General features: G+C 35.2%; 1 protein-coding gene across 5 annotated transcripts in view; it reads left to right on the forward strand.

Annotated features, from left to right (window-relative positions):
* The window catches only part of Wdr37 (WD repeat domain 37), a 61,726-nt gene that overhangs the window by 2,069 nt on the left and 32,640 nt on the right, over window positions 1–27,017 (forward strand). For 3 of the 5 annotated variants that reach the window (XM_063260134.1, XM_063260135.1, XM_063260132.1), the window contains exons 2-8: window positions 9,388–9,565; window positions 11,003–11,068; window positions 15,073–15,169; window positions 16,731–16,826; window positions 18,115–18,179; window positions 21,658–21,793; window positions 25,205–25,276. In XM_063260134.1, the coding sequence (XP_063116204.1) occupies window positions 9,428–9,565; window positions 11,003–11,068; window positions 15,073–15,169; window positions 16,731–16,826; window positions 18,115–18,179; window positions 21,658–21,793; window positions 25,205–25,276 (670 nt within the window). In that variant the 5' untranslated portion in view covers window positions 9,388–9,427. The remainder of the gene's footprint in view (window positions 1–9,387; window positions 9,566–11,002; window positions 11,069–15,072; window positions 15,170–16,730; window positions 16,827–18,114; window positions 18,180–21,657; window positions 21,794–25,204; window positions 25,277–27,017) is intronic. The other 2 variants (XM_063260137.1, XM_063260136.1) reach the window with 1 other exon arrangement.

Raw genomic sequence — 27,017 nt, forward strand, 5'->3', positions numbered from 1 at the left:
AAAACCCAGTGTTTCAAAATTCCTTTTGAAGTGTGGCCCCCATAGTATATAAATACCATCTGACCGAAGTGGTGTGAGTGGAGTGGTGCTCTTAGCCCTTTGCCACTGCCTATTAATACGGCCCACAGGAGATGGTAGGATAATGGAATACTGGCCGCATAAATGTTTTTTATGTAACAACAGTATAATCTTGGGCACATAACTTACTATTTCCTATCCTCTAAAGTATGTATGTATTAGTCTCATTTTGTTATTGAGAAGGTTAAGTAACATATACCAGAAATTCTTGCAAATTTCTGCGAGATCTTTAGTAATTAGGTTTTCTTCCTCTTTTTTCACCCTCTTCTAGTACTTCTCTTTGGATAACTTTGTTAGACTGTGAACTTATTTTGCACTAGCTCTGAAGCTGAATCGCAAGGTCTTTCTGCCAGAGAATACTTAAGGTTTTCTTAAGTGTTCTATTTTGATTTTTCCAAGGAAAAGATTTTTATATTAAATTTTAGATTTGTGTTTCTTCTTTTAGTTATTGAAAGCTTTAAAAAAATCTTGGTGATATTTATTTAATTAGTGATCTGTCTCAACTCAGTGTTATTTGTAGGATCAGTAAGTTTGTATTCTCTGACTTCATCTCATCAATGATCATAATTTTTTTTAACAAGTTAATGCTGATAGTAGATTTCTGAGATGGCTTGTACAAACTGTTCTTTCCTCTGATACTGGACAGAAGTTACATTTGTTGTTTCAACCCTATAGGAATTCACCTAAAAGTGCTATCGTGATAAATCTTACTAAAAATTTAAAGGCTCATAGTTTTCCTTTGTGGTAGTTGTTTTAAACTTACAGTAGATCTGCCAATGTGTTTATTTTCCTAGAGTAACTCTGTTAATTGTTTCCACTTTTTTTTTGTCTAACTTAGATTCCTTGTTATATCCTTTCAATATTCCTTTTAAAAATTGTTTGCAGCCTCCTTGTCCCTTTTTCCATGACACTAATCTTAAAAAGATGCTAAACTTACTAATCATTTGATTATGATTGATGCTAGTACTGACACATGGTCTAAGATGAAGACCTGTAGTGCCTGTGGCTTTAAGATACTTAGTCCATTGGTTAGGGCCATACTGTGCATGAAAGTTCTGGATGTGAGAGGCAGGAGGTATTCATAGGACCTATATAGGCTGCTGGGAGAAAGATGGAAGACAGGGATGCAGAGTTGAAAGTAAAATTAGAAAAAGCTAGAGGAACATTGTGCCAAATAGACTAACAATAGGAAAGAAAAAAATTTTTAAAAAGACCGGAAAAACAAGCGGAAACTAGAGAACTAATTTTGGAAGAATATTCATAGGTAAACAAAAGCTGAAGAAGTTATAGGAAGAGGCTAAACTTCAATTAGGTAAGTATCTTTTAGTGTTAATGACATAGTCTTGCATAGATTCTGTGAACTCATCTTTGAGATAAGACTTTACAGTGTTTAGAAAGTTACTAAAAGATGAAATTAGTCTGGTGAGAGAAATCTCCATCTAGTGCCAGGTTTTGGGGAGATAATTAAAATGCATAATATAGTTGGAAATGTGGAAAAAGATTGCTAATTGACTTTGCGCAGTAACAAAAGAAAAGCCAAAGATCAGGTGCAGTTGCTTCACTTACTTGGAGCGGCAGTATGATTGCTAAGTTAAGGTCGGTCTGGGCAACTTGGTGAGATACTGTCTCAAAAACAAAACAAAACAAAACAAAACAAAACAAAAAAAAAAACGGCTGATAGAGCACTTGTTTCTCTGCAGGTGTAGTATCAAAGTAGATAAGTGAAAAGCTGAGACTTTCATATCTGCTTGGTCCCAACAAGTACACTCATCTATTCGTGCTGAGATGACATCATAGCAGACCTGACAGTGACTCAGGAATGAGGCTATCCCCTTGTCCTGTTAAGGAGGCTGTGTAGGGTGCAGTAATGAAACTCCTGTGATTCAGTCTTGGTGGTACAAGTAAGGACCTAGAGAGAGGCGAGATTTTGTAATACTACCTAATGTGACCCTACTCAGCAACCAGGAATACCTCCTCATTTGGAGGTGTCCAGTAGCTGAATGGAGAACCTTAACTTCTATCGTGACAGAAACAAAATAGCACTCTTGTCTGCCTAAGCAGTGTCAGCACAGTCCTACTATTACACAAGGTCTTTAGAGCCTCAGTCTGATACCATAACACCCAAAGTGTCAAGGTTTCAGTTGAAAATCATTTGTCATATGAAGAACAGGAAAATCTCAATGAGAATAAAAGAATACAACTGATACTAACACAAAGATGACACAGACATTAGAGTCTCATTATACTGTTGTAGGCTGGCCTTGAGCTCACTTTTGTAGCCCAGGCTGGTCTCGAACTTGCAATGATCCTTCTGCCTCAGCCTCCTGAGTGCTGGGATCACAAGCATGAGCCACCATGCCCAGCTTAAACATGGAAATTTTAGAAGCAAAAAATTACTATAAATGAAATAAACAATGGATGGCTGAACAGCAGAATGGCTAAGACAGAAAAAAATCAGTAGACTTGAGGATAGAACAATATAATTACCCATTCTGAACAACAAAGAGAAAATAAACTAGAAAAATAAACATACAGAATATCAGGGACTTCTGGGATTTTAACAGGTCTATATTTGTGTCATTAGAGTTCCTGAGAGATAAAAGTCTGAAGGTGTTAGAAGTGCTAATGGCTGAATAATTCTTAAATTTGCCAAGCTCTAAACCTTCAGATTGAAGAGGCTGAGTGAAAACACAAAATGTGCTGAGGATAAACACAAAGATGTTCAGACAGATTGTAGGCCAGTTTTTGAACACTGAAAACAAAAAGTGACTTAGCTATAGTGGAAAAGCAATGTGAATGACTGTATTTTTCATCAGAAATTATGAAAGTCAGAAGGAAGTGACATAATGTTTTCAGGTTCCAAAGGAAAAGAAAAATCAACTCACAATTCTAGGTCAAGTGAAAATGTCCTTCATGTCATTTGTCTCTGATAGGCCAACTCTACGTAGTAGGTAAGGAAGTTCTGTTTAGGAAAAGGAAATGGTAAAAGAAACGTGGGGACCATCATAAGGAAAAACAATGGAAAGAACAGAAATATTGGTAAATTCAGTACTTGTTTCTTTTCAGGTTGTTTGAAATTTGAAGCATAACTATCTCAGTGCATGTAGAAGAAATATTTAAAATTGTTGTAAATAGGAAAAGGTAAAGTGGTAATTTAATACCTAGAGCAGCTACTAACAGTTACATAAAAGAGATGAACTCAGAGATGATGTAGATAAATACAAATTAATTGTAAAAAAGTAACTTGTGCAAAGGCCTAATAAAATACAGAGGAGAAAGAGAATAAATTACTCAGCATGCCCAAGTGCATTTTATTTCATAAATGTAAAGTTACCTTAGTATTTGAAAATCATTAGTATAACTGACCTTTTTTTTCCCTTTGGTGCTGGGCATCAAACTCACGACCTTGCACTTGCCAGGCAGGTGCTTATGCTGCTGGGCTAAATCCCTGGCCCATAACCAGCCATGTTAGATAAAAAAGAAAAGCTATTAAAAGAGAGAAAGAAAGAAAAGCTTTGTCCCTATATTAATTGATGCTGAGAAAGAATATGGCAGAATTCAATATTCACTTGTGAAAGACACTTAGAAAATCAATCAGAGAGAGAGTGTTCTGTACTTAAACAACTGCAAAAATCCTTTTACTAAATACTTATTGGACGAGGGATGATTATCTTTACCCTGAGATTAGGGACAGAACAAGGATGTTTCTTGTCATTATTGAAATTCAACTTAGTACTAGAATTTCCTAGCCAAGTTGATAAAGAAAAGGAAGCAAAAGGCTAACAAAACAGAAAGGAAGAAATTAAACTTATCTTGCCTTTTTCATAATGATGGAACAGATAGAAAATTCGGAGGAGTTTACAAAATAATCTCATTTATAAATCTGCAAGAATGCATGATACAAGTTTAACACAAAATTATTTATATCTCTGTATGCTGGCAGTTAACATGTAGAAACTAAAGTAAAAATACACCATTATTTAAAATTGCTGAAACACTAAAGAGAAAATAAAGAACTTTTCTGCAGCATTGCAAAACTGAAGAAAGATCTAAATATTGTTTCCATAAATTGTAAGGCTTACCAAAATAAAAATACCAATCCTGGGCTGGGGATTTAGCTCAGCAGCATAAGCACCTGTGAGTTGTGAGTTCAATCCCCAGTACAAACAAAACAAAACAAAAAAACAAAACAAAACACCAATCCTAACATCCATATACAGATGGAGCAAAGTTTCTATCACAGCGGGCTGGGGATTTAGCTCAATGGCATAAGTGCCTGCCTTGTAAGCACACAGTCGTGAGTTTGATCCCCGGTACCAAAAAAAAAAAAAAAAAAATTTCTATCACAGTTCTGGCAAGAATTTTGTAAATATAAAAGAGAATATTCTGAAATTTCAAAGGAGGACCAAGGAACTGGAATAACAAACAATTTAAATTGAGAAAGATTTAAGTGGTGGGGATCACTCCAACAAAGACTTGTAGCATAATAAGACTATTATTGTAGGAGTAGATCAATGGAAAAGGATAGAGAATAAAAAAAAAAAATAGTCGTACATACATAACCAGTTAAATTATTTTGACAAGGGTGTCAAAATATTTCAATATAGGATGGATGAAAGTACTAGTGTGAATATACTAAACTCCTCTAAATTGTACACTGTGAAATGGTAGATTTTATATTATGTGACTTTTACCTCAGTAATTAAACAAGTATAGGATGGCCAGTCTTTTTAAAAATAGTGCTAGAGTAGTTTGGTACCATAGGCAAAAACAAAAAGTCAACCTTACAACCTTATACAAATATGAACATCAAATAGTACTTAAATTAAGTTGCAAAACATAAAATTTAAAATTTATAGGAGAAAATAGGAAAAAAAATTTTTTTGTTTCATTTTGAGATAGGTTCTCATAATGCAGTTCAGGCTGGCCTTGAGCTCAGTTTGTAGCATAGTCTGGGTCTCGAGCTCATACTGATCCTCTCGCCTCAGCCTCCTGAGTGCTGAGATTACAGGTGTCTACCACCATGCCCGGTTGGAAAAAGCTTGTGGGATCTAAGGATTGGTGGAAAGATTTCAGACATGATTCCAAGGGTATGAACCTAAGAAAGAGTCATCAGATTAAAAAAATTGGCTTTGTGAAAAACTCTGTTGGGATGGAGACAAGTAACAGGTTGGGAGAAATTATTTGCAATAGACATACATGAAATATTTCAAATTGTTGAAAAATTCATATAGTAGAATTAGACAAAGAATTCTTAGGTCCTTTGGAAAATACAAGTTATTTTACTGAACAGGATAGTCAAACAGGAATAGAGAATTAGTATTACTGGCCATCAAAGACATATAAATTAGACCACACCTCTGGGGCAGCAAGAATTAAGAATAGTGACAATATCAAATGCTGATGAAGACTTACAGAACTGAAAAAGATACAGCTACTCTGGAAAGGATAATAGCTGCTACTCTTTCTTAAAAAGAAAAAATAACAAAAGTGACCATGGTTATACCCAGAGTTACCATATGTCTTAGGAATTCCATTCATAAATGTACAACCAAAGGAAATGAAATTGTATGGGTTTGTAAAAATCTTAAAAAATGGAAACAGCCAAATGCCTTTTAGTTGATGAATAGATAAATAAAATGTGGTACATCCACACAGTAAAATATTTGGCAGTAGTAAATTACCATACAAGCTACAAATAAATGAACTTTGAAACTGTTGGACTAAGGAAAAGAAGCCATTCATACTAGACCAGATCATATATTGTAAAATTCCATCTGTCATTTCAAATCTGTGGAGAAATTATTCTAGTGCTCTTGAGGATACCAAAATCTGCAGATGTTTAAGCTACAATATAAATTAACCTTGAAACTATTGGACTAAGGAAAAGAAGCCATTCATACCAGACCAGATCATATATTGTAAAATTCCATCTGTAGTCTCATGGTTACTTACAAATAACTAAAAATACAGTGTAAACACTGTGTAATAGTTGTGATATTATGTTTTTAGCAACTAATGACAAGAAAAAATCTACATGTTTGTTTTTAAAAATTTTTTATATTTTAAAGAGAATAAAACAAAAAAAAAAAAGAAAACAGAACAAAGCAAATCAGAACAGAGCAAAGCAAGCAACACAGAACTTCACAACAAGACAAGAGATCATCCACAGTGGCTACCATGTCTCTTGTTTTCTTCGAAATAGTTGACCATACCCAGTCTACCTGTTTTGTATAGACAATTTTTGATATGTGACCCAGACCACTGGACACGGAACTCTGGGATTCCTAGGGTTGACTGTACATGAAATGGCCAGGATGGCCAAGCCTACACTGTAGGCCAAGTGTAGACACTGATAGCCAAGCCTAGACACTGTAAATTAGTGGTTCCCCTCAGGGCTGGCTATGGGAAAAATAAGGAGTGACTGCTAAAGGAAATTAGGTTTTTGGAGTGGTAAAATTGTTCTGAAGTTGACTGTGAAAATGATCACACAAACTCTGAATGTACTGAAAATCATTGAACTGTATGTTTTATTTTATTTTATTTATTTATTTTTTTTTGAAACAAAATCTTGCTATGTAGTTTAGGTTGCCCTTGAACTCACCATGTAGCCCAGACTAGCTTTGAACTCAGGGCAGTCCTCCTGCCTAAGCCTTCCAAGTGTTGGGATTATAGATGTGTGCCACTACACCTGGTGAATTGTGTGTTTTAAATTAGTGATTTATATGGTATATGAATTATGTTTCAATAAGATTCCTTTTTTAAAAAAACTAAATATACATTTATTCTAAAACTCAGCAGTGTAACTCCTGGACTCTTAATCCAAAAGAAATGAAAACATATCTACACTAAAAATTGTATATTATCATTTATAGCAATTTATGTGTAATATAATAATGGAAACAATTTTTTGAAATAGATGAATGGTTATGCAATATTCTCTAAGCAGCAAAACTGTAGAGATGCTATTCACATCAGTGGTTGTCAGGAATTAGGGGTGCTTAGGAGGGATGATAGAATGATTAATGAGGAGCATGAATGTGATTTTTGTAACAATGACAAAGTTTGGCAGTAGTTACAGAAATGTGTATGTGTAACAAAGTGAAAACTACACAGTTTATATGTGGAACAAAGTGGAAACTACATGTCAATTTGCTGGTTTAACAAAATTAACAAATTGATCAACAAATTGTACTATTTGAGATGTAATGGTAACCATTGGAGAAATAAGGAATTTCTCCATACCGTCTGTGTAACTTCCTTTGGATTTGCAGTTATTTCAAAATAAAAAGTTAAGAAACAATGATCCTGGTTTTTGTGGTAGAATAGCAACTTCATAATTCACAAGTTTTGGTTAAGAGCCATGAAAAGCTTTACAAATAAAAGAAAGCTTTTAAGAACAGTTTTACACATTAATAATATGCCCCATGTTTTTTGTAGGTTTTTGACATTTTTTTTTGCTTAGGCTTGGTTTAACCTTTAATAAAAAGAGTTATCTGTGTGCGTTCTGAGCAGTAGATAATAAAAAGGAAACAAAACTAGTTAAAATTCAATATATCCACATTCATGTACTAGAACTATAAAAAAAAGAATTACAGACTCCCTTGTATTCTAAGGTTAATTGGTTTCTGCTACTTCAGTTATAATACTAGAAATAATCAAAATGAATTGGTATTTTTATGAGATAAAAAGAAATTCTTTTAGGATCAGTGTTTAGGATTATAATTAGGATGCATAATAAACCAAATAGGCAATATGTCTATCGAGAGTCTTTATGGAAGACATTCAATTTTTGTGTGAATATAATCTATCTCTGGTATGTTATTCTTTTATGCTTGAATAAACATTCTTCAAAGCAAACTGAGTTTGTGTTAAATAGTTTTACTGCAAAGTATGGAAGTGTTATGATAAGTAAGCAAGAGCCATTTAGACGGAAAGGGATAGGGATTTTTGTCACATGTACTACTGGTGTTTGAGGAATTACAAGGTTTGACAATAGAAATAAATCTAGCTGGCCTTGGAATAGCGACCTGTAATGCAGTCACTTAAGTCATAGTTTCAGCTCCGTGCTTGGAATGTGGTTGTTTGTTTAGTCCGTATGATTATTTCAGTGTTCAGCATATTTTCCCACCGCGTTGGTATACTCATTGAGTAGAACCATCCCTCTAATATTGGGGCTTAGACCAGTTTCCTTTGTAAATCAGGATAACTTTGGGTCATGTCATATTCAATTTAACTTTACACAGTCTTGTAGGAAAAACATTCTGTTATACTGAAGCCTAGTCCTGCTAGTCAGCATTTACCTGAACTGGCATAGTGATTGGATTGTATTCCAAGAAGGAATTAGTACCTAGGAGCAAAAAATAAGTAGGTAATTTCAAAACAGGTGAATCTGTAGCCGAAGAAGGAAGATGCAATGTGTAAATTTATTATTTTGATATATTGATAGGAGGAATGAAAAATGGCATAAATGAGTAGAAAATGTCCAAAGTAGGTATACCACAGTATTTAAAATTACCGAGAGATTTGTGATGAGCTTGAATTGAGATGTAATATAAATATAAAAGTACCCACTGAATTTTGAAGAAGTAATCACAAAAATAATACAGTATAAAATATACTATTAATGTTTCTCGTATTGATAATTAAATTATTTTGGACAAAGTGGTTTAAATAAATCATTAAAAGTAAAATCACATGTTTTTACTTTTAAAATGTGGCCGCTAGAAAATTTAAAATTAGGATGGGCGTAGTGGTGCATGCCTGGATTCCCAGCACTTGGGATACCGAGGCAGGAGGATTGCCATGAGTTCAAGGCCAGCCTGGGCTATATAGTGAGTTTGAGGCAAGCCTGGATTATGTCATGAAACCCTGTCGTAGGTTTCAAAAAAATAAAAGGAGAATTTAAAATTACATGTATGACTTGTGTCTCTCTTAGGGCTATGTTTGTGTGTTGTGATGTGTTGTGTTTCTCTTAGGACTATACAGTACTACCCTAGAATCTACTATAGTTTAGAATATACAGTTATAATTAGTTACTTTTGAATAGTAACCAGAGCCTAAGACAAGTCGAGCTAATGGAGAATTGTTTTTTTGTATGTTCTTTGTTATTTAATTTTTTCAAGTGTTAGTGACATTGAAAACTATTTTACAAAAGCAGTGGTCTCCACCTTAAAACATTTTAACTGGTCTATATTATATGCAAATGTTAACCATAGTAAGGAGGCTTGTAATTAAAAGCAATAGTTACCATTTTTAATTGTTTTCTATATCAGAAATAAAGTCTGTGTTTTTCCTACTGTTACTTAGCTTATTGCAGAAGTGACCAGGACACTACCTTCTAGAAGTAATGCCCACAGAAAGCGGAAGTTGTTCAACTGCTCGTCAAGCAAAACAAAAGCGCAAATCACATAGCCTTTCTATACGAAGAACTAACAGCTCAGAACAAGAGAGGACAGGCCTACCAAGAGAAATGTTAGAAGGACAAGTAAGTTATTACAGAGCATTGCCCTATTGTGAAGATGGTGATTATGTTTGTAATGTTATTAAAATCGCCAAATGCATACTGTTTTCTTTTTCTTTTTGTTTTGTTTTTGAGACAGTCTCCCTGTGTAGTCCAGACCAGCCTTAAACTAGCTTATGTAGCCCATACTAGCCTCAAACTCCATGTGATCTTGCTGCCTCAGCCTCCCAAGTTTTGGGATTACATATTACATGCATGTGCCATCATGCTCAGCTGTTTTCTAATGTACTAATATTGATATTAGGAAGTTTTGATTGTATTTGCTCTATTGATGATGGATATAGTAGAATTTGTAAAGTACATTTTGTCAATCCTAGATAAAAGCATATTATATTAAACTATAGATATATGTGCATAAATGTATGCTTACATAAATATTATATAAATATGGATATATTTTCATAACCATTCCTTCACGATTAGAACTAATTGATCAGCCATAATGCTGGAGGAAAATAAAGCTTAAATCTTTTTTTTTTTTTTTTGATACTGGGTATTGAACTCACAACTCATGCTTGCCAGGCAGACACTTAAGATGCTGAGCTAAATCTCTGGCCCTTAATGCTTAAATCTTAGAAATTGGTTCTTATGAATGAATATTGGATCTGGTTAGAACCATGTAGATAACTTTATACCCGAGACCTCTAGGGTGTAACCTCCACAAGGACAGTAGTATGGCACAGAATCCAGAACAGTTGTTGCCATAAAGTAAACATTTAGTTTGAACTCAGTTACTATGTGTTTTCTGTGGGGGACTAGTTTCAGGATCTCCTGAGCATAGTAGAATCTGTGGATGTTTAAGTCCTTATATACCAGTGGGAAACCTATGGCACACATGTTACTGTGTTTTAAGATGAAAGATGTTAATGTATGAGTTGTTTTTTTCTAAACTAAAACCTTGGTGTTGAGGTTTAATTGCAGTGTTGGCACTTTGCCATAATTAAGTGGGTTTTGGGTTGTGCTTTGGGCACTCATCTCTAAAAGGTTCGCCATCACTAGTATAGCATTTGCTTGCAAACTATGTGTATCTTGTATACTTTAGATCACCCCTATATTATTTGTAGTATCTAATATAATGTAGATGCTATGTAAAGTAGTTAACACTATATTGTGTAGGAAATAGCAAGAAAAAATGTACATAATTTTTGACTTACACTTGGTTGAATCTACAAGTATGGATCCTGTGAATATGGAGGGTGAGTAGCCCTGGTTCTTTTTTATTTTTTTTGTGGTGTGTTGAGAATCAAATCCATGCCCTCATGTATGCTGGACAAGTGCTGTGCCATTGGGCTGCTTACTTAGACCACTGGTTCTACTTCCTTTATAAAGTGATTACATTTTAATTTACTGTTGGCTCCTGTAAACAGGTGGTTTAAACAACTGAAACCTGTTTTCTCACAGTTCTGGAGGCTCATATCTGAGATGAAGATGTGGACAGGGTTGGTTTCTCTTGAGGTCTCTCTGCAGGTTTGTTGATAACTGCTTTTTCTTTGTATTCTTAAATGATCTTTTCACTCTGCATGTCCTAATCTCTTCTTCTGAAAGGACATAAGTCATAATGGATTAGAGCACACCTTTATAACTACGTTTTACTTTACTTCTCTAAATACTTCATCTCTTAATATAGTCACATTCTGAGATGTTTGAGGTAGGGGCTTCACCATTAAAAGTTTTGGGAGACATAGTTCAGCCACTTGTGGGAAGGAAGCCAAAGCTATATGGTTGGACTTCATTGCTCATTGAAATGCTCTCTGCTGTTTGATATGGAACAGCAAACTATAGGTGACTGTTGAACACTTGAAATCTGACTTAAATTTTAATTTTAAGTTTCTGTACCTGAAATTTTAATTTTTGAGGAATTTTAATTACATTGAAATTTAAACAGTCATGGCTACTATAATGAACAGGGCAGGTAAATGTCCTAAGATAGTGTTTAAAAACTTTCAGTTGTATTATTTATTTATTTAATCTGTCTATCTATTTATTTATTTTTTGGTACTGGGGATTGAATTCATGACCTCACTTTTGCCAAGCAGGCGCTTATGCCACTGAGCTAAACCCCTGACCCACAGCTGTGTTTTTAGCAGTGAAAATTCTGTCTTGCTGGTATTTTACCTATGTAAGGTAAATATAAATTAGTTTTTCTTTTGGCTTTGTTGAGTGCTTGTTCTTCATTGTGATGTAGTACAAGGAGGTAATTGCATCTCATGGTAACCCTTTGAAGGTAATGCAGAATTCTCCGAGCTGAACAACCTAGCACTCTATACTGTTCTTCCAGTCCACTTCTTCGCTTTTCCTGCCTTCCCAAAATGGTCCTTCCCTGTTGAATGAGTGCAGTGATTTGGAGTGGGACCAATCAGCATGTTCTATGATTGGCCATTGTAAAGTGTTCTGCCTTCCTTCTGCTGCAAGAAAGAATGAGCGATAGATGTTTGGTGCAAGCAGTTGGCATGGTAGGTGCAGGTGGAATGATACAGGAGTATAGAATTGTCGATTGTTAGTAGATTTGAATTATGGGATTAATCACTTTTTAGGCAAGGTATATGGAAATGCTCTTTGAGTTTCTGAGGAGTACTGTTCAAAAAAGGTTAATGATGATTAGTCTGAATGAGATATTTAGGGTTCACTTTCCCTATCCCATTTTAACTCTGAAGTAGTTTACAAAGCAGTGTTTAGTGTGAGAATAGGAAAGCTGTTGCTGCACAGGATGGTGGCATCAGTCTCATTCTTGTGATTGTGACTTGAAGTGTTGACTGTGGCTTAAAGATTCTTGTACACATACACTGTTATTTTAGGTGTATGTCATTACTGGTGTGAGAAAATACAAATTCATTTAAAAGGTTTAACTGAATCACAGTATCTTCTGTCTTGAATTTCTCCAGTGGTACTAAAATTACAGCACTTTTAAGTTCCGTGAAATTGAATGCCATAAAAAAGGTTGAAATGTAAATTTTTTAAAAGGTATTCTGTTACATGGCTCAACTTGTCCTCTAGAGCTTTTTCTTTATTTCACTAAGCAAATTATTTTCTAAAGTGAAGTTGGTGATTTGTTATGTATAATGCATCTTATTTTTGTTTTTCATAATAATTACTTTTGTATTAAGGTACATTTAATATTCAAGTAAATACAACATTTTGGTTGCTGAATAATAAAGATTTTAAAACATTATGTGTATAGATGAGTAGAAAATGGTGGATGTGAGGGAGTTCAGGCCTTGTGTGGGAGTGAGCAAGGCTTCTCTCTGGAGGTACATTTGTGAGGAGGGAATATTCCATGGAGGAGTGGGATATGCAAAGACAGCAAGGCAGCTGGGAGAGAGAAATATTATTGGTGCTTTTCAGTTCAGGTCATATTTTGTAGTTGTAGGAATTTCCTTTTTATGTGTCTTTTTGTGTGTATGTGTTTGTTTTTGGTATCAGGAATAGAACTCAGGACCTCACGCTTGCCAGGCTGGTACTATGCTACTCAGTTATATCCCCAGCCTCCAGAATTTTCTTTTTGATCTTTAGTTTTCATTATTATTTGTTTTTAACATTCGTTATCAGCATTTTGGAGGAATATTGAAATTACCAGTTCACCAGATTCAGTTTTTAAACTAGAAGTTTCACATGTATGTGTTTTTAAGTAGTTTACAGAATTCACGTGAGAAATCTGAGTATTAGAAAACTCAAATTGGGGCTGGGGATTTAGCTCAGTAGCATAAGCACCTGCCTTGCAAGCAGGCAGTTGGGAGTTCGATCCCTGGTACCGATTAAAAAAAAAAAGATGGACGAAAACTCAAGTTGCTAAACTGTTATCATTTTCCTAAAATTGCCTTCTAATAAGTTTTATGTGCCTGTTTTTTCCCTACTTTTTGTACCTTTGATAACTGTGAAACTGCCATCATGAAAAAAGGCAAAAGTTCACCTGACAGGGAATTTAATAAACCCTGTTTCTTTTTTTTTTTTTAACTTGTGACTTATCAATTAATAAATACTTGTACTGAATAAATACTTGAAAAGTCAATGTGAAAGTTATACTGATAACAGTTAATATTGAAATGTTTTAGAAATATTTTTTGAGGATTTTTTTTTTGAAATGTTACTCTTTGAGTGCTGAGGGGTGGGGGCACTTAAAACATAACTGTGTAGGTCAGGTCGTCAAGGAGACGAGAATAAAATATAGACCATTATCAAGTAGTCTTCTGCTTATTGGCAGTACCTAGGAAAAGTGAATGTTTTGTGAATTTATTTGGTGCCTATCCTGCCACTTTGACCTTCCTTAAAAATATAACTGAGATGTTGCTTTTTCCCATTGTTTCCCCTGACTTTTTAGGCAGATATAGAGATGTGAGAGAAGATATACAAAGGGAGATGTACAAAGAATGTAGCTGTCTTGGTTACTTTTCTTTCATTGCTGAGACAAAGTACCTGACACCCAAAATTAAGGAAGGAAAGATTTATTTAGCTTAGAGTTTGTGGAAGTTTCAGTCTGTAATCAGCTGGTGGCATGGCAGAGGGGCAATAGTTCAAGCCAGCAGAAGACAGCAGAAGCAAGAGTAAGAAGGGAATAAGCAAGCCTCTTTTCCTCCCTTGTATTGTAAGCAGGCTGCTCGCCCTCCAGTAGGTGCAGCACTCACACCATGTCTGTACCCTCCTCTTTTAAACTCAGGATGTTTACAAAGTGAGGACCCTGACTTCCTGCTGAATCACTTAAGTAAATCTCTAAACTTCTCAAGTTGACACAATGAATGTCCTAGAGCTGTAAAGCCTTGTCCTCTATACCCCCTGTGTGAACCATTACTATAGCCCAACTGGCAGCTTAAAAATTAATATTTTCACTTAGCTAATCTGCATTTTTCTTTTTTCCATTTTTCACGGAGATTTTTCTTTTTTCCCCTTTTCACAGCAGCCTGTTTAGGTATTAAGTAGAATTACAGAGAGTGCCTGGTTTTTTGCTTGAGACACAGTGACTCTAATAATGATAAAGTACATCTTCTGTTAGCCTATGGCATATTACAATATATTTATAAGTGCATATAATGGAGTATAAAGGCTATTTATACCCTTACCTTCAACTTGTGGAAATTGCCTTTCTTTGGGAAATTTTGAAAAGGTAGGCTTATGTTTTCTTTGTAAAAGGAAAAAACAATTGTATTGAAGAAGTACTTGTTCCTAAATTTTATATCACCTTAGGTAGCCATTTGTATAATTTGATTATAGTTTTCTCTGTAGAAATTTGAAATTTCTTTTTTTTAAATTTTGGTGTTGGAGATTGAACTCATGGTCTTGTGTATGTTAAGCACATGCTCTAATATTGAGCTATGCCTCTTTAAATTCTTAAAGCATATCATATATAAGAAACAAGATATGTAGTGAAATAAAATGAATTCAGGATGAAAGATAATTTACTTTGAAAAAGTGTATTGATACTTGGTATCAAAGCTTCTCATTAATTTCTTAATTTTAAACAAAGCATTTTTCTTCTGCAGGATTCTAAACTGCCTTCCTCAGTTCGTAGTACTCTTCTGGAACTGTTTGGTCAAATAGAAAGAGAATTTGAAAACCTTTATATTGAAAATTTAGAATGTGAGTACTCCTGTCAATATACTTGTTAAACTTTTTGCTTATCCATAGAAATTCTTGAAAGTAAAATTTGTCCTTGAACATTCATCACCATATTAGCTTTCTACTCAGCTGTAACAAACTTAGTGGTTTAAAATAATACATTATCATCCTGCAGTTCTTTAGGTCTGGCTTGTTTTCACCAGACTAAAGTCAAGTTATTAGCAGAACTGTGCTTCCTTTGGAGATGAGGAATAGACATTTCCTACTTGTTTATAATGTGACAGAATTTAATTCCTTGTTTTTAGGACAGGTCCTTGTGCTGCACTCCTTGGCATGTGGTCCCACCCTCTGTGTTGGTGATAGATCCTCTGGTGTGTCTGACCTATTCTTCTGTTTCCCCTCCATCTATAAGGGCACATATGATTGGACTGAGCCCTGTGCAATCTAGAGTAATTCCCCTACTTGCAGAGTAGCTTGTGATGTAACATATTTATGTGTTATAAAACACCTTTGAGGAGAGTATTATTCTGTCCACTGTACCTACCCATCCAAATTGTGATTTTATAAAAAAATACATGCATTTTATTTTTCCTACCCCAGGTATACTGTACTTTGAGAAAACTTTGATTCATAGTTTTCTTGGATATAGCCTCATTTGAAAAATTTTTAAAATATATCTGATTTATCAAAGTAAAATAAAAAAAATATATATTTTTGTCTTTTTCGTTTTTTTTTTTTTGTCTTTTTCCTTTTTATCAGTACTAGGGATCAAACTCACGACTGCCTGCTTGCAAGGCAGGCGCTTATGCTGCTGAGCTAACCCAGCCCCAAAATATTTTGAATTAGCTTGGCTTTAGTTTTTCTATTTTTGTAGTTATGTCTACATATGCTTAAAAAATCAAGCAGTATAAAAGGAAAAGCTGTCTATCATTTACCCTTGATCCCATTGTATTATTTATTTTATTTTTTTGGTTTATTTATTTATTTGTTTATTTTAGAGGCAGGGCACATATGTAGCCCAGACTGTCGAACTTGCAGCGATCCTCCTGCCTCAGCCTCCTGAATGCTGGGATTACAAGCACACACCACCATGCCTGGCTTCCCATTGTATTCTTTAAAGAAAAACTTTTTTTTTTCTTTTGCCGTTAGTTGTTCTTGTGATTTCTGTAAACAAAAACAATCTACTTTCAGTTTTAGATTTTTTTACTTTAGGCTGTATGCATTAATGACTTAACATGAAATGTTAGGAAACAATTGTTATTTTTTGTTATTCCATTACTTGCTAGTTTTTATTTTTATAGGTTTTGTGTGTAAGAATTATATCTTACTAATTATAGTTGATCCTTTCCTGTTTGATTCCAAAAATTGAATAGCAACAAGTAGCCTTTATATTAAGCTACCTTTTTATTTTTTTAACCTCACAAGTGTGTTTATAAAGAGAATGTAGTTTTATGTCACTTAAAACTTTGTTTTGACAACACTTGCATATGCCATTTATATGTTTGCAGGTTTTGGAAGTGCTCAGTGTACTTAAACATAAAAACAGTTTATGTTTTTGAAAAACTTTTTTTTTTTCCCTCAGTGCGTAGAGAAATCGATACTCTTAATGAACGCTTAGCTGCTGAAGGACAAGCCATTGATGGGGCAGAACTGAGTAAGGGCCAACTTAAGACAAAAGGTAAGGTGTTACAGTGTTACAGTGTTGTCCTATGGATTATTTATCAAAGCAATTTGGAATAGGATGAAGGACACATTGAATCCTTTGTTTTTTGCTACAAGCAAAACTTAGGTTCAGGTCTAGGGGAATAAAGAGCCAGTTGGATCCTTGCTTCTACCCTGCTGTGGTCTCCATTTCATTTTGGGTAAACACATCTGGGTTTCACTTTCTTTTTTCTTTCTTTTTTTTTAATGTTAAAAAAAGGTAAGACTAAACATAACAAAACAGATCATAAGGAAATAATTTTAAGAAACATGGATTTCACTTCACTGTCTATCTTATTGTCTCTAGTTTTCTTCCAAATAGTTGTCCCCATCTTCACACACATTGAAAACACATATTGAACATTATAGAACTAATCAAATCATAGCAGGATAATGAAGGCTTTTTAGGTCTTCAAGGCCTGACATTGGGGAAGTCAATAATGACTGCCATGTCTCTCTTTCTCTTTGTAGTAGCTGTCCTTATTTTTACGTATGCTGAAATTGAACATAAGAGACTAGACTAATATCACTCTGAACAGTGAATAATAATTTTGCTAGATTTTATACCATACTGCTACAGAATTAGCACTGGGTATCTTAGTGTCTCTTCTTCAGAGTATCTGTTCATTACATCGTGCATTATATAATCTGTTCCCGTAAACAGTTTAGAAATTCTCCCCATGTGTGAATCTCTACATGTATATCTATCCTTTCTGTATTATAGGGAACAACAGATCATAACAAGACAACCAAAGGAATTCCTAGAAAAACATGAAATGAAAAAGACATATAAAACCACAATATTAGGTGATCTACAGTAGTTACTATGCTTTCTCTTGTTATTGTCAATAGAATTGTCCGGATCATCAGGAATAATATAATTAAACATAACATTACATAGCTACTTTAATAAAAACACAACTTTGGAGACATTGTAGGACTTCAAAAGCAATTAATAATCAAACTGGAATGGGTATCTTATATCTTGTCATTTTCAGAGTATTTGCCTCTACTCTTAGACTTGATACTATCAAACATCAAATTTGAATAAAATCAGTTAAGACAAAACAGTGGTCTAACAAACCAGCTTGAAATAAGATCAGTCATAGTAAGACAATGTAAGTAATACAGGCTTCAATTTAAGTTAATAGGAAATTAAGGATAGTTATTGTGGTACAGCCTTCCTCTTTCTTTCTAAGACAAAGATCTGCTTTTCCATGCTATAGTTCTCCAGTTGATTGTCGATTCTCTTTCTGTCTCTACAGCTAGTCACAGTACCAGTCAGCTTTCTCAGAAACTAAAGACCACTTACAAGGCTTCCACCAGCAAGGTATGCAGGGCGCTGGCTCTTGAACCAGTCATGTGGTGTTTAAGGTGTGCAGATGTGTACTTTAACTTGCATATTTTCCAGTTGGAAATGTGTAATAGTAAAAGATGAATGTCTGATTTCTGAGGAAATTTAAGTTTTAAAAAGAGTATCATAAATGGCCACAGTACACAGAAACTTAACACACTAAATTGCTGTAATAATTAATTAGATCAATATAATATGTATAAGTAAATGTATTGTTTTTAGAGTAAAAAATAATTTTGGAGTTTGGAAAAGGCTGTAAGTGTGAGGAAATAAAAACACGTTACATTTTTAGTTCATTATCTTTTAAAAAATTTTCTGCATATGATAAGGAAGTAAAGATCTAACTGAGGAAAATGGAGACATTTGTGGGATGATGTTTTTTCTTCAAGTAAATTGTGCTGATCCTTCTAAAGTGACGAGGAATTAATTGGGAAGTCATCTATGAGAAAGCAGTATTTTCAAGTAATTTTGTGTCTATCTCTCTACCTTGGAGTATTTCAAGTATGTATCTGACATTAGTGAATGTTTATTCCTTTGGCTAACCCTGAGAGAAAGATTTGAAATTTACAGTGAGTGTACTATGAATGCATAGATACTAACTTTGGCATCACAGGTACAGCAAGATAAACTGCAATAGGGCAAATTCAGTCTTACTGCTATTTCTCCTTATTTGACAATCTTTAATAAATGCTATTTAAAAGAAAATATGAATATTGCTGACATGTTTTGTTTGTTTTGATAACACCTAGACTGTAAGTTCCTCATTTGTTTGATTTTGATTGTTTCAGTTGTAGTATCTTGCTTAAACAGTTAGTTTTGAAATTTTTAATAAGTTTAACCTTTTTCTTTAGATTGAAATTAAGTGCTTCAGGGCTGGGGATTTAGCTCAGTGGCATAAGCACCTGCTTTGCAAGCAGGCGGTCGTGGGTTCGATCCCCGGTACCGATAAAAAAAAAAAAGAAATTAAGTGCTTCCTCATTTAATTTCTCTCGGTTATATTGAAATATATTGCTTATTCTGATACTTCTAGTTGTATACAATGTATGGTCTTAAGATTCCAAAACTTTCTAAACATTTCTGAAATAGAGGAAGCAAATATAAAATTATCTTTTATGGTAATCCTTACCATATAATAAAGATAAAGATGTGTACGGTAACGCTTTGCTTTCAAAAAATGTATTAGCAAACAGTCATTTTAGGACTAGCAACTCATCTGAATTTATAAGCATGTTGCACATGGTGGGTACTCATCTCAAAAAATAATGAAAAGATGATACATCTGAATATTAAGCAAATAACTTGGTAGCATTATATTCCGATTTGTACTACAGCATAGATTCTTAGTATTAAAATTAAGCATGCATGCAGAAAAGAAAAATGCTATAGTATAGATTTATAACTTTCCCTCTTTCTGACTTAGAGCCACGAAAAACAAGTAGCATATTTGATGAGATAGTAAGATCACAGAAATATATTGAGTAAATATAGGTTTTCCCCCTTCCTGAGTGCCTGATGATAAATTTCTGATGTTTCATTGGGAGGTAAAGTAAGGCAGCCTAACCTATGAAGTACTTTAGAGAACTTGTAAAATGATTGCAAATGTTTTTATAAAATACTTTTCATTGTGGAAAAAAAAGCCATTTCTGATTTTTAAAAAAAATGCTTTAGATTGTGTCTCAGTTGAAGTGAATTAGGATGAGAAGTGTAAGCATCAAGTAGTTACTTCGTTCTGCTACCTTTCTGTTGGAAATGCTCCTTCTAAGTAATTACTCTTGTTGGGCCTCTTGTAAGTGTGACTAAGTCAGTGTTTTTAAGAACAAAGAGTTAGTTAATAGATAATACTCAAAGTGTAATGAACATTTTGGAAGCAACATGTGAGAATATATGTTTACAGTATTCATGAATAGCATATTGTTATTTTCTGCAATAACACTAGAACTACAGCTGGATGCTCTTGGTAATGACCCTTCTGTTTTACCCTATGAAGGGTGTAGATGAAAAGTGTGACTCTGGTAGTTTCTTATAATAGTAATATTTATATTAGAAACAATGAGCAACTTAGAAAGTGAAATTTACTATAGCTTGTTATAGGGGAATGTTTTAAGTAGTTTTTAATTTTACTCTATCCTAAAATGTTTAATGTTATCTAACATCAGAGTGGCACTTTTCATAAGCAAGAGCACTTTATCATTTTGTGGAGTGATAATTTTGCTGGATTAAATAGGCTGAATAACTTTCAGAAAGAAAAGAAGATAATGAATGGTTTGAGGTCGCTCAATTTCTTTTGTTTTCTGTTAAATTGAATGCATATCAAATAGAATCTTGTTTTATATTACCGATAAAAATGTCAACTTCCCTCACCATTTGTTTTTAGTCTCTCACTGTATCAGGGACATAATTTGAATGCTCATCCCAAATTAATATAACTAGATTGTGGTTTAATGCATTTGTGTAAGAATTAATTTAGATACTTTCTTCCCAGAGCTTTGCTAATTCAGTTTTTAAAATAAACTGTATGATGCCTCTGATTTTTTCACTTGGTTTAATGGTTTCATTCTTCCAAATAATCTACATTATTCTGATTTACTTAAAAGCCAACTTTTTAAAAAATTCGAAAACAATGTAAAAACCAAACTGAAGAAATCTTTGAGTTTAATAGTTTCTTACTTACTTTGTATTACTCCTTGTAAGAGAAAATGAGAATTGTCAATTGTGTGTCATTTTATGAGATAGTACCTTACTGTGTGTATACCTCATTGTCTGTATTGTTTCTGTGTCTGTCTCCCATTGAACTGTGAGCTTTTGAAAGGCAAGGAGCCCATGTGTCATTTAGCTCTGTGTCTTCCATCTAATGCAGTGGCTGGCTTCGAGCAAGTGCTCAATAAACTATTTTGTACAAACCTGCTCTTCTGTTATGAGTGTCGTCTTTTGATTCCTCTCCCAGCATGGGTCGACCCCCCCCCCCCGTTAATATGTTATCAGTGTAAAGTATTAAAAAAAGGAAAAAAAATGAAAGTTCTTCATTGAGCACAGTATAGTAATTAGGATTGATGCTTTGGGGTATCCTGATTTGTCATGTCTGGTGGGATGGCTAGTTCCTTTTTTTTTTTTAATTGCTAAAGAATTTTGAAATTTTGTCTGATGATTTCAGTTTGTGGAAGATTGCCTTGAAATCCCTGCTGTACCCTTCTCCTGTAGTAAGATAATCCTTGTCAAACTGTGGAGTGGAAGAAGTCTTCTGAATCCTCTGGAAGGACTTCTTTCTTTAGAACATCAAGCTGAATGAGCCTAGTGTTACCACGCAGTGTGATGCAGTCGTGTTCATGCTGTTGTGTTCCTTTAGTGTTTACAGTATTCTGTTAAGTGGTTTTTTCATGACTTTTGTTTTTTACCTGTTTTAGAGCAATTCATTTCAGTAAATATTTAAAAGTACTCCTTCCGTTATTGGTTTTAGATTGTGTCTAGCTTTAAGACCACCACATCGCGGGCTGTCTGCCAGCTTGTGAAGGAGTACATTGGCCATAGAGATGGCATCTGGGATGTCAGTGTTGCAAGGACACAGCCTGTGGTGCTTGGGACTGCATCTGCTGGTGAGTTGGACACTGTTCTGGATGACTATTGACATGTGACTGTGCTGATAACTTACCAAAGGGCCTGAGTACTTGTCAGTAAGCCAAGTTGTTCCTGGAAGGAAAAGTGTGGTGGAGAAACCATTAAGACTAAAGCATTTGGGCCAGGGATGGAGTTCAGTGGCAGAGTGCCTCATGGGCAAGTGCAAGGTCCTGAGTTTGATTCCTGGTCAAAAAACCAAACCAAACCAAAACACCCAAAAATCTAAAGCAGTTGCCTCGATGTGAGAGCATGTACTTCTGCCCTGTCTTATGGTCTTGTGGGTGAGAATGTCACAGCTAAAGTAAATTCCAGTTTCTGAGGAAGAAAATACTTAAGTTTAACTGAATTGTGGGAGATCTTCATGTTTGGCTAGGTGGCAGCAGTAAGGGAGAGAGACTGATTCATGCACTAGTGGAAAGTAGGTACATTGAGACAAGGGGGATAAAAATGGCAGATTCAGGAAGGCAAAAAGAAGGAGAAACTCACTTAACTAAAATGAAGTACCAGGAAGGTTTAGAAAGGGCAGCTGGATTGCTCCTGGATTTTACATTCCTTGTACCCCAGGTCTAGCATACATACCTTCTTAGGAGAGGATCACCTAGGAGAGGAGGAGGAGAGAGAGGGAAGAGAAGAGAGGGAAGGAATTGGCATTTCAGTGGCAGCCTGGCCAGTGGAATAGGCTTTCAGTCATTACCCTTTCTCTGGGTAGAGGAACACAAGGAGGGAGAGACTTGGAAATCAGGGCAGAAAAACTGACAGGGAAAGTGGTGTATGAGCTGACCCTTGAGAATTTTAAAATAATTGTGCCACTCCAATTAAGGACCTGAATCTTAGAGCTGAGAAGACTGCAGCCTGGGGACTATGCAAGGGTGCAGTACCTAGGAGCAGTGAGACTCTTGGGGAAAGAAGAAGCAAGATCAACTCAGAAATAACTATCTAACCTATTTCATGCTCATACTTGGAGTGTTGTTCTTGTGTGTTGTTCATGCCTTCCAGCAGACACCCTCAAGGGACCATTCAACAACCCTTGTTGAGGACTGCTGAAAACAGGAAGCCCTGGGACTGCGTAGGAGAGTGGTGCTTTGGGGAGAAAGACCGAAACAGGACTGCAAGTGGAGAGACACTGTACCTGGGTCACAGGGCATCTCTGGATGCACTAGGTTGAAGGCTTATGGAGGAAAAACAAGTAGGAAAGGAACAGAGAGTGAGAGGGCAATGACAGAAGTTGATGGAGAATTGGGTTCTGGCCCAAATGCACCATACTCTCCCCTCTCCTGAGTAACAGGTGGTTGGTTCTTGGAACAAGAACCATATGGTTAGCCATGGCTAAAGCACTGCTGGAGCCAGGAGGTGGGCCTAGGGAGGGAGCCTTCTGGATCCGCAGGCCTGCTTGTTCTTAGGGAGGAAATTAAACCAAAAGGAGGGAAGGACCAGCCTGGAGACTTGCCGTTGAATTCAGGCTGCAATGTAAATGTACCCAGAGGACTCTTGGATTTTGTGCTTTTGCACATACATGAGACTTTTTTCTTGTTGTTTCTTCATTTTCTAATATTTTCCCTTTCTTTATCTTTTAATCCTGCCCCTTTTTTTACTTTTTTTTCCCTTACCTCTCTAACCCTTTCTTACCCTCTTGTCTTCCCTCCTTTTGTTTCTTCCTGTCATCTGGCATATGTATATCAACGAGAATACGAATTAACCAGTGCTTTAAATGTGCCTTTCACAGACATGTCAGAGTAAGTCTCACCAAAATTGTGTACAGAGAATCTAAACATAATCTACCAATAAATTAATGGTACAACTATGTCACACCTCTTTCAGTCTCTTGTTACATGTCCTTCCCTTCGCATCTGTCCTCTAGCTCCCACAAATATTTTTTGTAACCCCTTCAACCTTAGCTCTTTACTCACATAATTCCAGCAGAATCTAAACTTCTGTTTTTCACCAATTGATAGTTCTCTCCTCTTCATTTTTCTTCTCCTTTATTTCTTTTCCTCTCTCTCCATTTCCCGGTCTGTTAGTGGCAGGATACTACAAAGTATAGGAGGCATTAATAAAAGGACGAAATTACGTGGTTGGATCTGTTGACGTTGTTAGAACTAGTAGGAATTCTCTCCTTGTACAACAGTGACTGGGTTTAATAAGCTGAGTAGATAAAAGAGGTATCTAAATATTGAAGTGCAAACAAAGCTAAGATCACATCACTAGAAAAGAGATACTGTACAATTGACAATGTCTTTATTCCATTCTAATTGATCCTCAATGCTCAGCTGGACAAAAAATACATGCGTAATATTCATGCTTGCATACACATATGAGAAAACAAGGAAACAAAATATCTTAAAAACTCCCAACTCTTCCAGAGTAGATCTAAGTGGCATAGAAAGGAAGGAAATTAAAAAATAAAGTGGGTAAATTATATGAAATGATAAGAGAAGAAACAAATTTGATGAGTTCAAAGATATAACTAAGAAGATTATGGACTTAATAAACAAAGTGGCCAATGAGTTTTTAAGATACAAATACATAAAAACTTGTAGAGCTGACCAAAACGATTTAAAACACGAATGACCAATTTATTAGAGCATGAAAAGTCACCAAATAGAAGTCCAAGAGATAAATTCTATTGAAAGTATGGGCAGCAGAAGTAGAGGACAGAGTTGAACCTAGAAGATAGGCTAATGCACATGACTTTACACTCGGATACCTCAAAAACAACTGGAGAGTACGGGAGGTAGATCCAACTTTGAACTGCTTCTTGGTATCTAGGTGATACCAAGAAGACTAATCTAAGGTTAAGTGGAGTTAGAAAAAAACCAGAAGACATCACACATGGATTAAAAATTTGTTACAGAAATGGTAGCAGAAAACTTAGTACGGATGGGGAAGGAATTTAATGCACAGGTAAGTGAGGCATAAGGATCCTCAGTTAACCCTAATCAGAGAAAAAGTTCTCCATGACACATCCTAGTCAAAATTACAGGGGGCTGGGGATTTAGCTCAGCGGCATAAGTGCCTGCCTTGCAAGAAGGCAGTCGTGAGTTCGATCCCTGGTACCGATAAAAACGAAAAAGACAAAAAAAAAAAAAAAAAAAAAAATTGCAGAAGTTTTAAGACAAGGATAGAATCTTAAAAGCTATTAGAGAAAACCAGCCAGCCACTTAGAACGGTAAACTAGTCCACTACATCGCCTCAGAGAAGGCACAACTTTTTCAATCTTTGTGGAAATGTGTTCCTTATAGCAGTTAAATGTAAGATTAGTAGACCTAAAGAAGAAATATTAATGCTAGCATGAATTCTCATATTTAAATAGCTATCTTAGTCCTCATTCTTTTATTAAAAGGACTACATTTCATGATGGCTGAAGTGATTTTTCTATTTTGTTCTTGCAGATCATACAGCTTTGCTGTGGAGCATAGAGACAGGGAAGTGTCTTGTCAAATATTCAGGCCACGTGGGTTCAGGTAAGCATTTACTTAAATGAGTGCTACAGTCAAAAGTTGTTCACTACATTAATATGTTTTAAAATTTTCTGTAACTCAAATCAACTATATCAGTAGAAAATTATATGCGAGATAGAGTTTAACCATTTCAGTTGGAAGTGGACAGTGTGGTGGGTTTTTTTTTTTTTTTTGGTGACTAGGATTACCACTGCCTTCAGCTTATATGGGTTTAACCAAGAGAAAAAGCTTAACTCTGTTAACAGTGTACAAATAGGGACTGGGGATTTAGCTCAGCGGCCTAAGTGCCTGCCTTGCCAAGTGTGTGGTCGTGAGTTCGATCCCTGGTACTGATAAAAAGAAAAAGACCAAAAAAAAAAAAAAATCATAACAGTGTACAAATAATGTTAGCCTACATTTTATTTAACTTTGTATCTAACCCAAATGTAGAAAGTCTTATAACTGCAACTATGTATTACTTACACAATATGTATTTATTTTAGAAATGTAATGTAATGGCAATTTGGTTATTTTCAGGCTAAATAAAGGACGGTGTGTATTACTGTGCTTGTCTGTACTTTATGCTCTCTACAGTAACTTTTTTCTGCCTTTTTATTTATGCCTGTGTATGTGCTGTTGTCTTGACCAGGTTTGATTTTTCACTTTTGTTCAGTGCACCCTGTGAAGTCCTTTCTACCTGGAATACACTCATGTCCAGGCTCTGTCAGAGGCTGCCTGCCCATTCTTTCACCTCCTGTACCAGTTGCCACTGCGCCCTTAACCTTGTAGACAGGTTCTGTGTTAGCGTTGCCTTTAGTTTGTTGAGAGTTATGTACTTGGGCAAGTCCCTCATCCCAGCACCTTTTGGCTCTTTTTAGTGGTCCTGTGCAAGGCCACAGCTCTGAGTGAGCTGGAGACTCTTCACTTCCTTAGAATCCTCTGTGCTTTAGGTATTTTTGTTGTGTTCTGTCTTATTCTTCCCATGGGCTTTTTCTTATTGGGGTATAAAAAAGGTCATACATTTTTCATATTAAACATCCATACTACTTATGTACATAAACTCATACTTCTGTATCTTCATACTTCTTACTTACGTATCTTCTTTTTCACTTATATCCCACAGATGCTGCCTGTGAGACTATGTCTTGCCTGCAGTTTTCTAACATAAGGCCTGAAATAAATAAATGTAATAGAACTTTGTTAAAAGAGTCAGTATTTTTTGTGTCGTCTAAGATTTCATAAATTTATTTTTAGCATTATATAATCTTTAAACATTATTTAAAAGTTGTCTACAATTACTAGCTCTTCTTAGTTACCTAAATTGTAATTTTATAATCATAGAGCATTTCCTATATTTTTCCTTTTAGTTTCTTAGAAAAATACAATTCTAATGGTATATCTAACACACTGATATTAAAATGACTTACTGAGGGACTGGGGATAGAACTTAGCAGTGCAAGTGCTTGCGTGGCAAGTGCAGTGTCCTGAGTTCTATTCCCAAAACAAAAAACAAAAAACAGGAACAACAAAAAAACTTACTGAAGTTCAGTAAAATTTCTGCTGTGCTTTATAAGATATGGAGATGAGGGTTAAACATCCCTAGGGTGACTTCAGTTCAGCTTTTGTCAAGCTGGCAGATAGTGGTTTAAATCCATTGTAAGAGCTAGAGTTTACCTTAGGAAAATCCTAGGTGGGTAGGCGGTCTCAGGATCAATGTAGTATCTGAGCAGACCTGCTGATAAACTCCAACCTCATTGTGCTGGTT

Source organism: Cavia porcellus, unplaced genomic scaffold, assembly GCF_034190915.1.
Source record: "Cavia porcellus strain 051 isolate PalLab524CR breed Dunkin Hartley unplaced genomic scaffold, mCavPor4.1 scaffold_13, whole genome shotgun sequence".
NCBI lineage: Eukaryota > Metazoa > Chordata > Mammalia > Rodentia > Caviidae > Cavia > Cavia porcellus.